Genomic DNA, 14,000 nt, shown 5'->3' with positions numbered 1-14,000 from the left:
GCCTGAATGCTGATACAGACTTATGGAAGGAGACAGGCCTGCAAGTAGGTGGTTGTAATATAATAAGGATTCTGGTGGCAGAGATAAAAACAAGTGCTGTGGGAGCCTGGCAGAGAGCAGGGGAGGGACCTACTGCAAGGAGACTTTCCAGAGAAGGTGGCATCTCTTTTGGACCTTGAAGGACAAGTAGTTTACCAGGCAAAGAAGAGGGAAGGAGGGTCCTCCAGGCTCAGGGTACAGCCTGGTCTTGGGGCTTCCTTTCTTGTGACTTCTTGAAGTGGAGTTGGTGTCAACCAGGATTCCAAACTTGGTCTTGTTGCTCACGTTGACACCTTCCCCTCCCTAGGAAGGGAAAGGCTGGCTTTTCCTTCATTTTCCAGATGAAGAAACTGACTCTCCATAAGGATAAGCCAGTTTTCTGAGACCACAAAACAAAATAGCAGAGTTATAAACAGAATTCATAATTTTTCTCCTCCTCTGGGATTCTCTGTTTAGTGCTTTTGCCATTTACTTCCTGAGCCACACACTCATGAAGAATTGGGGCTCTTCTGCACCTGGATTTGAAAGCCAGGAAGGAATCACTCCCCCTCCCAGAGTTCATGGATTCATCAGCCCTCTGGACTATCTACTTGTCTCTGTAAAACACTCTCTACACTATCCCCACCTGCCCACAGGACCCAGACACACCAAGAAACTCTAGTCTCCTTTGATCCAGGTCCTTAAACTCGGGGTGGTTCTATCTACGAACAGGGAACTCAGCTCCTGACTGCTTGATCTCCAAAGTTCTGAGAAGCACCTCCCTGTCTTCTCTACTTGCTAGCTGATGCGGGAAATCCAACCACTGGCTTATGGCAGCAGACAGTTTCATCTCAAGGACTCCATGAGAAGAACTGCAGGGCCTAGTCCAGGCTGAGCCAGAGCATGTGGTGACCCTGACACATCCTGCCAGGGTCTGGGAGTGGCAGTGAGCTCAGAGACCACAGCATCCGATATCTGGAATGGACCGGAGCAAGCTTGCTGTTGTGAGAAAAAGAGACATCTGAGACCTGCACTTCTGTCAGAGCTCCATTTTAGATATTGTCTTTTAAAGTGCCAAAATAATACACAAACGCATTTTCATCTCGATACACCTTTCCAGCAATACTGAAGTACAAGTATGTAGACCGATAAATCTTCTCTTTGTCCCATTCCTTTCCCACCACTATATAGGGGCCACTATAATTTGTATACCCACTATATCTTTTTGTGTGCCTTTATAGACTTACGTGTATTTTAAAAAAACAAAATATGTAGTTGTTTTTATAAGTGGGGTCGTGCTATAGTTATTATTCTATGACTCCCATTTTTGCTTTTAAGCTTTGTGACTTTGGAAAAGGCACTTTTCTCCTCTGAGCCTCAGTGCTCTCCTCTGAAAAGTGAAAGGGCAGGAGGGGAGGGTGAGGCAGCCCAGCTGGCCGCAAAGGCCCTTTCTGGCTGGCACCGCACCCAGACCTTGCTTAACACACGAGGGAACCGAGCCTCCCCTTTCCAAACCCAGGGCCCTTACCTGGCTTCTAGAGAAGTTTAGTCTTGTTCAATAGGAGGTCAGGGGCCTTGTAGCCTTGTCTTGGAATCCCCCCCCCCCTTCCCAGGGCTTCCCTTAGCCTCTCCCAAAGCCCCAGCCCCTTCCTTCCAATTCAGGGCTGCCTTCTCTGCCCAACATCAGCCATTCTCTAACCCTGTGGTGTGGCCGTAACATGTGCAAAGGCTGCCAGAAGAGAAGTGAAACCAGAGGGTCTGCAGTGGGAGAGGACTGAGTGGGAAGGGTCTTCCTGCCTCTTGCACTCTGGGGACAGGAAACGATAGAAGTAATCACTTTCTCCTCCACACTCCCAGGGAGGGCATATCTCAGCGCGCGCGCACACACACACACACACACACCATGATAACAACAGTACACAGTGGTTTGTGTGTGTGTTTACATATGTGTAGATCATATGAGTCCTCTGAGGACAGGGACCAGGCTTATTCATCTTGGTGACCTCAATGACTAGTGATCACTATTTGTTGACCCACTCTGCAGAAGACAGCAGAATTAGCAACTTGGATAAGACGCGAGGTTTATCTTTGACAGAGAGGAATGTGCTGTGAGAAAGCATCCCCAAAACACCAAACACCCTAACTTTCTCTGATAACCTATTTATTTGCAGTCTATTAATTTATCCAAATTTTTCTCACTTTTCCCTTTTCGGCCTCTATCCTTTCTAGGGTAAAAATGACTGAACCAATTAAATGTAACTCTTTATTCTTACTACTCAGAGCTTTTCCTCACTGGGCAGCCACTGTGGAAAACAGCAGTCTTTTTATCTGCAATTGTGTTGTATGTATTTGTCTTTAATCTAAAATAATGCACCAGAAAATCCCTTCCTGCCACTCTTAGTCTAGTCACCTGGCAGGATACTTAGAAGTTCACCAGTACAAATTTATTCCCTTGGGCTAAGACAAGGTTTATCAACATTGGTACTACTGACATTTTGGGCCAGATAATTCTTTGTTGTGAGAAAGCCGCTGTCCTGTGCATTATGGGATGCTTAGCAGCATCCCTGCCAACAGTACCTTTGAGTCGTCGCTATCAAAAACATCTCCAGATATTGCCAAATGTCTCCTGGGGGGCAAAGTCACCCCAGTGGAGAATGACTGGGTTAAGGCATTGTCCCCACTGAAAATGCAAACACCCTGGAGAAGGGCAACACTCACCAGTTACACATTTTGCAGTGTTTACCAGACTCTTTCCAAGGGCACTAGTTGGCTAAGAGCAGTGCAGGGAAGAGGAGAGAAAGGAAGTATTTAGAAGAACACATTCCCACCAACCCCCTTTTGGATTCTTCAAGGCCTGTGGGAAGAAGGGTCTCTCAGCACTTCCCTGCCCACACAGCTCATGCACTTCTCACCCCTGTGAGTCTCTCTTCATCCTCCTGGGTAGGGGTGGGTGGGCATTATAATAACCATCTATTGATAACATTTGTCTGTCATGGTCCAGCTGGAAAACAGGAAACACTCTAAGTCTTTCTTTATTTTATTTATTTATTTTTTTTTTTCTGACGACCAGTATGGGGATCCGAACCCATGACCTTGATGTTATCAGCAGCTCGCTTCTGAATCTTTCAAATGAAAGAAATTTCACACAGGGAATTTAACATACAGGTGGTAGAAGACCAAGAGGGGACAGTGAGGCAACTCAGAAAATGGCAAAGCAGGAAGTGGCTGCCATCTCCAAGGCTGGAAAGCCAGCCGGGTAAGGTACCACTAAAGACCAAGAAACCTCAGAGATGTTTGGCAAGGACTAAATCGTGGGAGCTACCCGGTAGGAGGTGGGATTATGGAAGGAGGGAAGGAGACACAACCAACCACAGGCGATGCCAGAAACAGAGGGGGAAATCGCCTGGCTGCTTCCCTCCTCCCACCCACCTGCCTTCTACCAGCACCTCCTACTGGCTGAACCTACCCAGAAGCCAGAGGGAAAGGGAGTCTGGGAAAGGTAGTTCCCAATAGTGACAAAGAGCAGAGCCCAGGAAGGGTAGAGAATAGGGCTGCAAGAAAACCAGTAGCTTTGGCTGGCATGAAAAAAGAGACCCAGAGAGGTGAAGTGATGGACCAAGATCAAAACCCAGACCTCAGGGCTCTTTCCTTAGGACCTAACAAGTCCTTGAGGGCTGAAGTGACTGCATGGGACTTGCTGCAGAAAGACGGACATAGTTCAGCCAGCTGGGGTTACAAAGGATCTGAGATTGTGATTACCTGTGAAGCAGGAGCTTGGACTGAGAAGGGCATGCAGCGACTTTTTGTAGTGCAAGAAATGTTCTAGGGAGGATACACAAGAATGTACCAAAGTGAAAATTCACTCATCTGTATACATGAGACTAGTGTGCTTTATGAACTTCATTGTACGTCTGCTATACCTCAATTAAAAGAAAAAGAGTCCCTGTCTTTCAGAGTAAAATCCTGAAGTATTTGAAAATAGTATAACGTGATGTCTGGGATTTGCTTCAAAATAATCAGTGGGGATTAGATGAGTGTGTTTATTGGTGGGGGAAGGGGGTATATGGAGGAAATAAGACTCGCCATGAATTTAAGCTGGGTAATGAGTATATGAGGCTCCCAATATTATTTTCTCTCCTTTTGCATATCAGGTTTTGTGAGAGATTGCCATAAGAAACAGTAAAAAGAAGGGGGAAAAAAGGCTCTAAGGCTGACACACACACATTCCTTTATGTGTTTAAGGGCTCAGTGATGAGTCCAGTCCCAGCCCCAGCTCCCTTGACCTGGAGAGAGCAGCAGCCCTGAGCAGTGCTGCCCTTCTGATATTTCTTCCCTTTCTGGGCAGCCTTGGACCACCCGTACATACAGCTGAAACAGAATGCAGGTCCTGCGCCTGCACCAAGTGGGGAGAGACAGCCTCACAGAGTGAAATGTCTAAAGATCAGGCAAGTCTCCCCACTCTTCTGAGACCTGTCCTCCCCAGACTCACTCCTGCACCAGCACATCTCCACCAAGAGCCTGTCCAGCCATCAGTCCAACCAGGGTAAGAATGAGTGCTAGCCACAGTTATTCAAGGAGAGGGACAGTGCCCAGGTGACCAGAGAAGCTTAGCCCCCCAGCCCAAGGGAGACACCCCTAAGTCACAAGGAGGCAGCATGGTTGCTGAAATGAGCTGGGACCTAGAAACAGGAAACCTGGACTCCAAGCTGGTTCTGCCATGGACTGACTGTATGATGTGGACCTCATTCATTTATTCCATAAATATGTATTAGGTGTGTGGTATGTGCCAGACTCCGGGCTGAGCACTGAGAACGGAGGCCTAAGGATTCAGTCCAGATCATTGCAGAGCTCACAGCCTGGTGGGGAAGCAAATAAGAGCAGCTTACAGAGAGCAGTCTTCATTGGGTGGGGGTAGCCTGGGGTAGGGGATGTTTCCCAGAGCCTGACTGAATCCTCAAGGACAGATGGGAGTTAGCCAGGGACACAGAAACATGGAGACCAGAGAGCCAGGCATAAAGGGGCCACTGCAAACAGCTCTGTGGGGCTGCCGAGGAGCTGAAGGGAGATGGTGGGAAGAAAGGGGGCAGGGACCAGACTAAGCCTCCCTGGAATCCTGGTCTCCTTGACATGGCACCCTGAGCCTCAGTCTCCTTCACTCTTAAGGTGAGGGGCTGGACTGTCCAGTTCAGAGGGTTTCAAAGGCTCACGGTTGAGGAAGTTGGAGCTGAGGACTGTGGCTGCCCACCTCCAGCCAGCCTACCCCTACTCTTCAGGAGTCCAGTCCGCACATCCTGCCCATCACCCCCTAGAATGGGGGTTCTCTAAGGACAGGGGAACAGGGCCCATGTACCCTCACAAGTGTCTTATAGAGAACCTGTGCCCAGTGGTATGTGGAATGGATTAGGTCAAGAGGGTGAAGGGCCAGCTCTTGTAGCTTTTCTTAAAAAGCTGGTGTTAGGGCAGGAACCCAGGCATCTGCCAACTGGGACTTCTGGGTCCCCGATTCCACATGTGCTGGCTGTCTGCGGGTGTCCGTTCAGTGCTCTTTCAGTGTTTAGCGGATCTGGCACCCTGCTGTCTGCTGCTCTTTCTCGAGCTCCATCTGTTCCCTGGTCAGCTCTGTCCTAGCCATCTACTGGCTCTGCTGCCCTTCCCTTCCAGCGGGGCCTGGCCTGTCCCCACAGCCCTCTTCTCCCGGTCAGGCTTCCAAAGAAGAAGGGAGGAGGCCCAGTTCCGGCCCTGCTGCCCTCACGTGCTTTCCCGGCCCCCCTCCCCTCCTCATCGAGGCAGTCAAGCCTGTTCCTCTTCCCTGATGCGACTGCTGCGATTGCGACAGGCCGCCCCCAGCTCCCAGCGCTCCCTGTCCCCGCCCGCTCCACTCCCACTTCCTGAGCCTGGCGGCTGGAGCCCTGGAGGCCAGGCCCGGCCGCTCCCGGCCCCGGGGGGCACATCAGCCCCGCGTCCTGTCCCAGCAACGGGGCTTGGGAAGCTGCCGCAATCGCTGCCCAGGACGTCCGGGACTCCCACCTTCCCCCCAGGCCTCCAGCCATCTGGTCGACTGGCAGAGTGACCGCCATGCGCCTGCATTGGGCCGCCTCTCCCCGCGGCCTGGCCTGGGGGCCACTGGCGCTGGGCCTCTACGGGCTCCTGGCAGCATCCCAGCCCCAGCTGGTACGGGGGGCCCAGTGGGGGGTGCGAATGTAGGGAAAAGAGGTCTGAGCAGCGCTCTCTCCAGTCCCTCTGCCCTCCCATGCTGACCCCTAACTAATTCTCCCCTTGAAGGTGCCCCCATACCGCTCCGAGAACCAAACCTGCTGGGACAAGGAAAAGAAGTACTACGAGCCCAAGCATCGGGTCTGCTGCTCCCGCTGCCCCCCAGGTAAGAGGCAATGACCGGAGGAAGCCTGGGACAAGGAGGTGGCCTACAGGGGGCTCCAGCCCCTTTGCTGCCTCTGAGGGAAGGTGGACACTGTCCCCCAGGAAAACTAGCAGGCAGAGACAGAGTCAGAGACACTGGCCATCAGCCATGTGCAGGCACCGAGATCCACCCTCTTCACAGAGGGGTAGCTGGAGAGCCATGGGGGGCGCGGTAGGGACAGACCCGGGGTCACACGCACAGCAACTGGCAGAAGTGAGGGTGGAACCCTGTTCCCTGACACCCCTACTGTCCCACTCACATTCTAGGCACCTATGTCTCAGCTGAGTGTAGCCGCAGCCAGGACACAGTTTGCACCACATGCGCCGAAAATTCTTACAACGAGTACTGGAACCACCTCCCCACCTGCCAGCTGTGCCGCCGCTGTGACCCAGGTGAGTGGAATGTGCCTGGGGGCGCTGGGGTCTTCTGGCGTGCAGCCCCTCCCTGAGCCCTCCCGTCTCCCCACCAGTGATGGGCTTCAGGGAGATCGCGCCTTGCACTAACAAACAGAAAACCCAGTGCCACTGCCAGCCAGGAATGTTCTGCGCCTCTTGGGCCACTGAGTGTGAGCACTGTGAGCCACTTTCTGACTGCCCGCCTGGCACCGAAGTGGAGGTCAAAGGTCAGAAGTCACTGGGGGCAGAGGGTGAAAAGGAAGCTGGGAATAGGTGATCTTGAGTGGGGGCAGGGAGCATGGTACTGTGTCCATGTTGACCCCCCATGTAGTTGTCTTTTCATTCTGTGCAAAAGGTTCAGAGGGGGCCTACAGAGAAATGGAATTGGGACAGGTGCGGGGGCACAGGTAGGGGCTCCTCTCAGCACTGGAGAAACTTGGGCAAAATGGTAGGAAGCAAAGCAGAGCTTGGGAAAGGTGAGAGCTACAGAAAGGGGTGGTGGGCAAGAAGGAGCCATCCGGTGGGATCCCTTTTGCCCATTCACCCTGGCCGGCCTGCCTTTCTCTTGCCAGATGAAGCTGGGGAGGCTAACAACAACTGCATCCCCTGCAAGGCAGGGCACTTCCAGAACAACTCCTCCCCCACCGCCCGCTGCCAGCCCCACACCAGGTGAGTGAACCCCACCCCTGCTCCTTCCACTCCCCAAGAAGCCCCAGCTGCTAACAACCCCCAGCCATTCTTGACTCCATGGGCTCGCCTCGCCACTTCCAGCCCCATATGCCCACTTGAGAGGGGGCACTGGCAGATGGCAGCATTAAAGGTCCTAGCCCTCTCTTTCCTCTGCAGGTGTGAGGACCAGGGCCTGGTGGAGGCAGCTCCAGGCACCGCCCAGTCTGACACAAGCTGCAGAAACCGATCAGATCTGCCAACTGAGATGCCAGGTGAGGCACAAGGCTGAGGTACACAACGGGGAGTCTGGGGAAATGCCTTAATCCCCCCATCTTAACAAGTGGGGAAAGATATATCATTTCCCTCCAGAATGGGGACAAGAAAGAATGTTCCTTAAAGAGAAATTGGAGTAGCCCCAGGCTTGTTTATTCACACACTCACACACTCACACACACACACACATACACACTCACACACACACATGCTCACACTTACTCTCACACACTCACAGTCACACCCACACTCACGCTCATACTCTCACACGCTCTCACTTAGTCACACTCACACACACTCATACACAATCTCACACACACACACTCATACACACTTTTTAAGTTATATGCTCAAGGTTTTCAAAAAGATCATGGAAGGATTTGTCTTATCTCTTAATTACATTTTTCCACAAACTTTTTGAAGTGCCCTTGTATAATATGCCAAGAAACACTCCCATGCTGAGATGTGATTGTAACTGACATTACTTTCATCATTTTGCACATGGTATGATCCATTTACTGGACTGAACACCTCTTTATTGGATTACATACTTTCATTGTTGCAGAGATGATCCCGCCTTTGACTCTTTCTTGGTTTTTTCTGTGAACCAATTGGTTTCCAAGCCTGGTCTATGATTACAAGATGTTTCTAATGACTGTATTGGTTACTAATTGGCAGAGAGTTTATTAACTTTTTTAAATTACCAAATATTTACAATTATAGCTTCCATTTATTAAGAGCTAGTGTGTCAAGCACTCTGTAAACAATTTACATTCACAAACTCATTTAATCCTCTTCATGATCCAGTGAAGTAGGTTCTATTACTTTCCTCACTGGCTGGATGAGGAAAAGGAGGCCTGAAGAGGTTAAGTGTCTTGCCCAAGATCATCCAGGTGGTAACTGGTGTTAAGGCCTCGACTCGGGTCTTTCTTACTCCAAAGCTCATGGCATAATGCATGCACACAATAGAAATTAGAAAATTCAGATAAGCAAAACTAAAACTTACCCACAGAGCCATCACCAAGCACATTCACTCTTAATATTTTAGTATATATCCTCCCAGACATTTTTCTATGCATGCCTATAATATAATATAATATAATATAATTTTTTTTACTAAAAGTAGAGTACTTTTCATGTTTTATAGTCTGATTTTTCATTCAACAATATATTATAAATATTTTTCTGTGTCTTCATTAATCTTTAACTATGTATCAAATATGACTTGCATTTTAGAGTTGGAATTTTAGAGTGTGAAAGCTAACCTCCTCATTTCATATATGATGCGCAAAGAGGTGAAATGACTTAAAAGTCACACCTCTGGGCAGGAACCCAGGTGTCCAGACTCCTAGTCCAATTTCTTCTCATGCCTCCCATTCCGTATCCCCTTAGGCCATGGATTAGGTGGGTCAGAAAGGGCAAAACTCCCAATACACAAATGTCCATGTCCTCCTGGCCTTCTGCAGGCATAGTTGATGGGCACTATAGACTCCATGCTACTGATGGCGGTACTGAGGCCCATAGAGAGATAGAAATTATCCACCGCTGCAGATCAGAGCTGGAGAAACCAAACTCCTTGCCTGGAACCTGCCCTGAGCAAGGGGGTGGAGAACTCACAACCCCTACCGTCCCTGGTGGCCATAGGCAGAGTTCAGAAGTGAGATTCGCCTACACTCCCACAGGTACAGAGTGGCGATCCCAGCTCCCCTGCAGTGGCCCCTCTGTAAGATGGCCCAGTCCACAGAAATGTGACTCTATCCTGTAGTCTGTTGACAACCCCAAGCCCCACTCTCCCCTATTGCCTCCCACCCCTACTTCCAGCCCTTGAAAACCAACTGCCCAAGCTCCCACCTTCACCCATGAGACTGCACCAATCCCAATGTCTGAGCCAGAGGACACCTGCCCCACCCCCAGAACATCTCCATCCATGACAGAGACTCCCTGGGCTGTCAGGAGGTCTAGCCCAAGCCCAACTTAGTTCCCCTTCTCTGTAAGCCAAGGGAAGTTTCTCTCATTTTGCCTTTAGGAACTGCAGTATGGCTAGCAGGGAAAAAGTTGCTCCCCTTTTTTCTGTCTGGGTTGTCAGAGAACTGGAAAGCTCCCCCTTAACTCCCTTTCCCTCTGCTGTTCTCGGAGTCAACACTGTCCCTCCTGTCTGCTGTCCTGGCAGGAACTGTGCTGATGCCGGTCATCCTGCTGCCACTGCTCTCCTTTCTGCTCCTCGCCACCATTTTTGCCTGGAAGAGCCACCCCTCTCTCTGCAGAAAGCTGGGTAGGAAGGAGCCGGATGTTGGCACAGAGGCAGGCTGGGCCCTCCGTCCCCACCTGGATGGGTTGGTGGCAGGGGTGAGGGGAGGAATATTCAACTTCTCCAGTGCAGACCCTTCTGCCCCCCCTACCCACAAGACTCCCAGTTCCTGCCCCCAACGTGGCGTAGACATCATTATCTTCATCCAGCCCCTCATTCTGAGGCTGGAGAAAAGGCTTTCAGTAGCCTGTTCCTTCTGGGACCCAAAGGTGGGCAGCAACACATTATGGCGGGGTGTGGAGGGTGAGAAGCCGGTGGTCCGAGGCTTGCTGGAGGCCCTACACCCATTTCATTTTGCATTGCAGGATTCCTGCTCAAGCGGCGTCCAGAGGTAATGGGGGAGGCAGAGAAGGCAGCAAGGAGGGACAGAGGTGATGAGCAACAAGGCCGGGAGTGTGCAGGCTTCAGCACTCACTCATTCCCTCAGCTAATAATTTGTTGAGCATGCCATGAGCCAGGCACTGTTTTAGGCACCAAGCAAAACAGTACCTACCCTCCTGGAGTTTACATGCCAGTGGAGGAAGAATAAAGCAGGGAATGAGCCAGGCACTGTTTTAGGCACCGAGCAAAACAGTACCTACCCTCCTGGAGTTTACATGCCAGTGGAGGAAGAATAAAGCAGGGAAGGGGACAGTGAGTGACGGAGGCAAAGGATGGGGGCATGTTATTCTAGAATGGATAGGGAAGGTCTCTCTGATAAGCTGATATTTGAGCAGAAAGCTGAAAAGCGAGGGAGCCAGCAGTGCGGCCATCGGGGGAAAGTGCTGCAGGAAGAGGGGACATCAGTGCAAAGACCCTTAGGCATGGGCACGGTGAGGGGCAGAGGTGGGCAGTGAGCTGCCAACACATGGAACAGACTGTGGGAATTAAAGAAAGAGGGGGGTCTGTGGCCTCATCATTGGCTGGTTCTCTATCTCTCTCCTGCAGGGAGAGGAATCAAATGCAGTTGCTGCAAGCTGGCAGCCTCCGATGGCCAACCCGTATTTCCCTGACCTGGTAGTGCCACTTCTGCCCATCTCCAGAGACACGTCCCCAGCCTCTGCCAGGCTCCCGGCGACCCTAGATTTGGAGGACGAGGTGCTACAACAGCAGAGTCCTCTGGGCCAGACCAGGGAGCTGGAGCCCGAGCCTGGGGAACAGGGCCAGGTGGCCCACGGTGAGCCTGGGGCAGGTGGCAGGGAGAAGGGAGTGTGGGCAGGATGGGGAGGGAGGGCTGCTGAGGAGGGAGAGAGAGCATGGACCAGAAGAAACAAAAAGACTGAAGCAGAGGCAAGACAGAAACTCCAACAGACAGCAAGAGTCACAGCTAGAGAGAAGGTAAGAAACTAAACAACCCAGAATCAGAGAAACGAACACAGAGCTCAAGGAACCAGTGGCAAATGGGCGAGGGGACAGGCAGAAAGGGCAAAAGGCTGGCAGAAGGCTGGGAGAATTCAGGACCAGTGGGTCCGATGTTGGGGGCCTTCATTCCTCAGCAGTGCTCCCTCAGCCCCCTCACTCTGCCTCCCTTCCCACAGGTACCAATGGCATTCATGTCACTGGTGGGTCTGTGACTGTCACTGGCAACATCTACATCTACAATGGGCCAGTACTAGGGGGAGCACAGGGCCTTGGAGACCCCCCAGCTCCCCCAGAGCCTTCATACCCCATTCCTGAGGAAGGTGCCCCTCACCCTCCTGGGCTCTCTACACCCTACCAGGAAGATGGCAAAGCTTGGCACCTGGCTGAGACAGAGACACTGGGGCACTCCACCTGCTAACAGAGGCCCAAGGAGCCAGTTCGTCACCCATGACTGATGGTGTCTGGGAAAAGCAAGGAGAAGGGTGGCAGAGAGCACCCTCTCCCCTGAGGCTGCCCCACCCACACAGGATTCACAGGGCCTGGGTAGGGCCCTGAGAGGCAGAGCCCTAAAGGACAGGACCTCAGACACCTCTCTGAGAGCAGGACTTGGCACAGGCTGGGTACAGTGCCCTCCACAGGACTCTCGCCACTGCCTGGGCAAGCCAGAGACCTTATTCCAGACCCACCTGCCCACTGGGGCTGCGCCAGCTCAGCATCAGGCACGGACAGGGCATACGATGCTAACTGTGGCCCACCATGGCACTCTGCACCCTAAGCATGGCACAGAAGGGAGCCAGCTACACGGTCACTTGCAAGAACATCACCAGGACTTCTGAAGGATTTGAGGTGCTCATCCCCAAGCTTCAGAGACCCTTTGAGGGTCCACACTTCACACGGACTGAGGTAGACCCTATATGAAGACGAAGTGATATGGAGACCATCTCTCTCCTCACCTCCTGGAGGAGAGCGAAGGGAGGCAATACAGCTGGGGGGCTGGGGAGGGTTACAAGTACGGGGGAGAGTTTTAGAAGGGGAGGAGAATGGTGAGTGTATTTATAACTTGTAACCACATGCAAATAAAGAGGAGATTGAGACCAAGATAATGTATTTTCTTGAGATTTATATAAAAATACTATTTCACTGGAACAGTGTCAAAGGCAAAGGTCAAGACATTACAATATAATCCCACCATGGTATTTCCATGAGGGACTGGCATGCGTAGTCAGGTCATGATAACATCAGCCAGCGACAGCTAACAACATGCTGGGCAGTGTTCTAGATGCTTTCCTATACCGACTTACTTAATCCTCATCACAACCCCATGAGATAGATTTTATTACTATTTAACAAATGAGGAAACCAAGGCACAGAGTAACTTGCCCAATTCAGCTGCAAATGGCAGAGCTGGGATTTGCCCCCAGTTAGTCTGGCCCTAAAAGCCTAAGGTTAAAAAAAAAAAGTCCATATACCACACCCTTCCAGAAACTCTTTGAATGGGTAGAATGGGCTGCCTTTCTCAAATAATCAGATCTCTTGAGTGTTCCACAGGTGTTACATCTCTGTCAACTCTCAAATGTCCGGCCACCATGCAAAGTGAAAAGTGTTCTGCAAGGTTGGTTGAAGGAAAGGATGTGTGCTTTAAACATGTGTGAGCTGGCCGGTTAGCTCAGTTGGTAAGAGCATGGTGCTGATAATACCAAGGTCCAGGTTTTGATTCCTGTACCAACCACCCCCCCCCCAAAAAAAAAAAACATGAGAGGGCAAGTTCACATTCTGTTGGTGAACGGAAATCTAGGCCAGCCTCCTTTGAGTTCAGAAGGAGCACTCATGACTTTTACTTTTTCTGGGTTTTTTTTGTCTTATTTTATTTTTTCCCACAGAGAACTATAAATCTTTAAGGCCCTCTATTAGTAAATGTTTGGGTCCCCAGAATTATCTACCATGCTGCCTGGTGGAGACAATTGCAACTTGTCAGGGGAGCTGCCGCAGCTGACTGCTCCTGCCATAAAAGGCCCCGTCATGGATCTGATGGTAGGAACTCTGTTGCTGGGATTCATCAAGGTGGTGAAGCTGCAAAACACATACCCCAGGAGTTGTCTGATCCAACTTAGTGGATGGGTTATTTAAGGTTGACTGTGAAAGTATTAGACCCAACTTCTTTTTTTAAGAAGTAAGTAACATTACAGTTAAATCCTCCCACTCCTGCAGTATGCTGGAGTCAGACAACATGAATCCTTAATAATCATTCCAATGTGTTTAGATAAAATACAGATTTTACACATTTTCCAACAAAATAAAAGGAGGAGAACATTTTTAAACAAATGGTGCTAAGACACAGCTCTATGTGACACCATTCAGGTTTAGGATTATATCTGCCAATATTGATTGGCTAGGGCTGCCATAACAAAGTGCCACAAATTAGGGGTTTAAAGCACAGAAATTTATTTTCTCACAGTTCTAGAGGCTGGAAGTCAGAGACCAAAGATGTGAAGCAAGATGGCTTATTTTTTTTGTTTCTTTTTTTCTGGTGGCTGGCGCTGGGATTTGAACCCATGCCCTTGAGTGTTATAAGGAAGCC

At 50.6% G+C, this 14,000-nt stretch overlaps 1 protein-coding gene across 2 annotated transcripts; it reads left to right on the top strand.

Moving 5' to 3' along the window:
- Positions 1 to 5,812: 5,812 nt before the first annotated feature.
- LTBR (lymphotoxin beta receptor) lies at positions 5,813 to 12,508 on the top strand. 2 transcript variants are annotated; one of them, XM_063093529.1, is made up of 11 exons: positions 5,817 to 6,189; positions 6,301 to 6,397; positions 6,703 to 6,828; positions 6,906 to 7,058; positions 7,404 to 7,500; positions 7,678 to 7,772; positions 9,240 to 9,455; positions 9,944 to 10,045; positions 10,387 to 10,412; positions 11,009 to 11,237; positions 11,599 to 12,507. In XM_063093529.1, the coding sequence occupies exons 1-11, from the start codon at positions 6,094 to 6,096 to the stop codon at positions 11,838 to 11,840; spliced, it is 1,479 nt and encodes a 492-aa protein (XP_062949599.1). In that variant the 5' UTR covers positions 5,817 to 6,093; the 3' UTR covers positions 11,841 to 12,507. The 2 variants fall into 2 exon arrangements, with proteins under 2 accessions (XP_062949609.1, XP_062949599.1); XM_063093539.1 differs by lacking the exon at positions 6,906 to 7,058 and having other exon boundaries at positions 5,813 to 6,189; positions 11,599 to 12,508.
- The last annotated feature ends 1,492 nt before the right edge of the window (positions 12,509 to 14,000 follow it).

The sequence above is a fragment of the Cynocephalus volans genome, chromosome 1 (genome assembly GCF_027409185.1).
Source record: "Cynocephalus volans isolate mCynVol1 chromosome 1, mCynVol1.pri, whole genome shotgun sequence".
Taxonomy (NCBI): Eukaryota; Metazoa; Chordata; class Mammalia; order Dermoptera; family Cynocephalidae; genus Cynocephalus; species Cynocephalus volans.
Note: the sequence above shows the minus strand (reverse complement) of the source record. Positions and strands in the feature narration are given on the sequence as shown.

Bases quoted from the DNA above. Each gene is read 5' to 3' on its own strand.
- LTBR (XM_063093529.1), top strand. From the start codon at position 6,094: ATGCGCCTGCATTGGGCCGCCTCTCCCCGCGGCCTGGCCTGGGGGCCA. The intron at 10,413-11,008 runs GTAATGGGGGAG...TCTCTCCTGCAG, and splicing joins TGCTCAAGCGGCGTCCAGAG to GGAGAGGAATCAAATGCAGT. The intron at 11,238-11,598 runs GTGAGCCTGGGG...CCCTTCCCACAG, and splicing joins ACAGGGCCAGGTGGCCCACG to GTACCAATGGCATTCATGTC.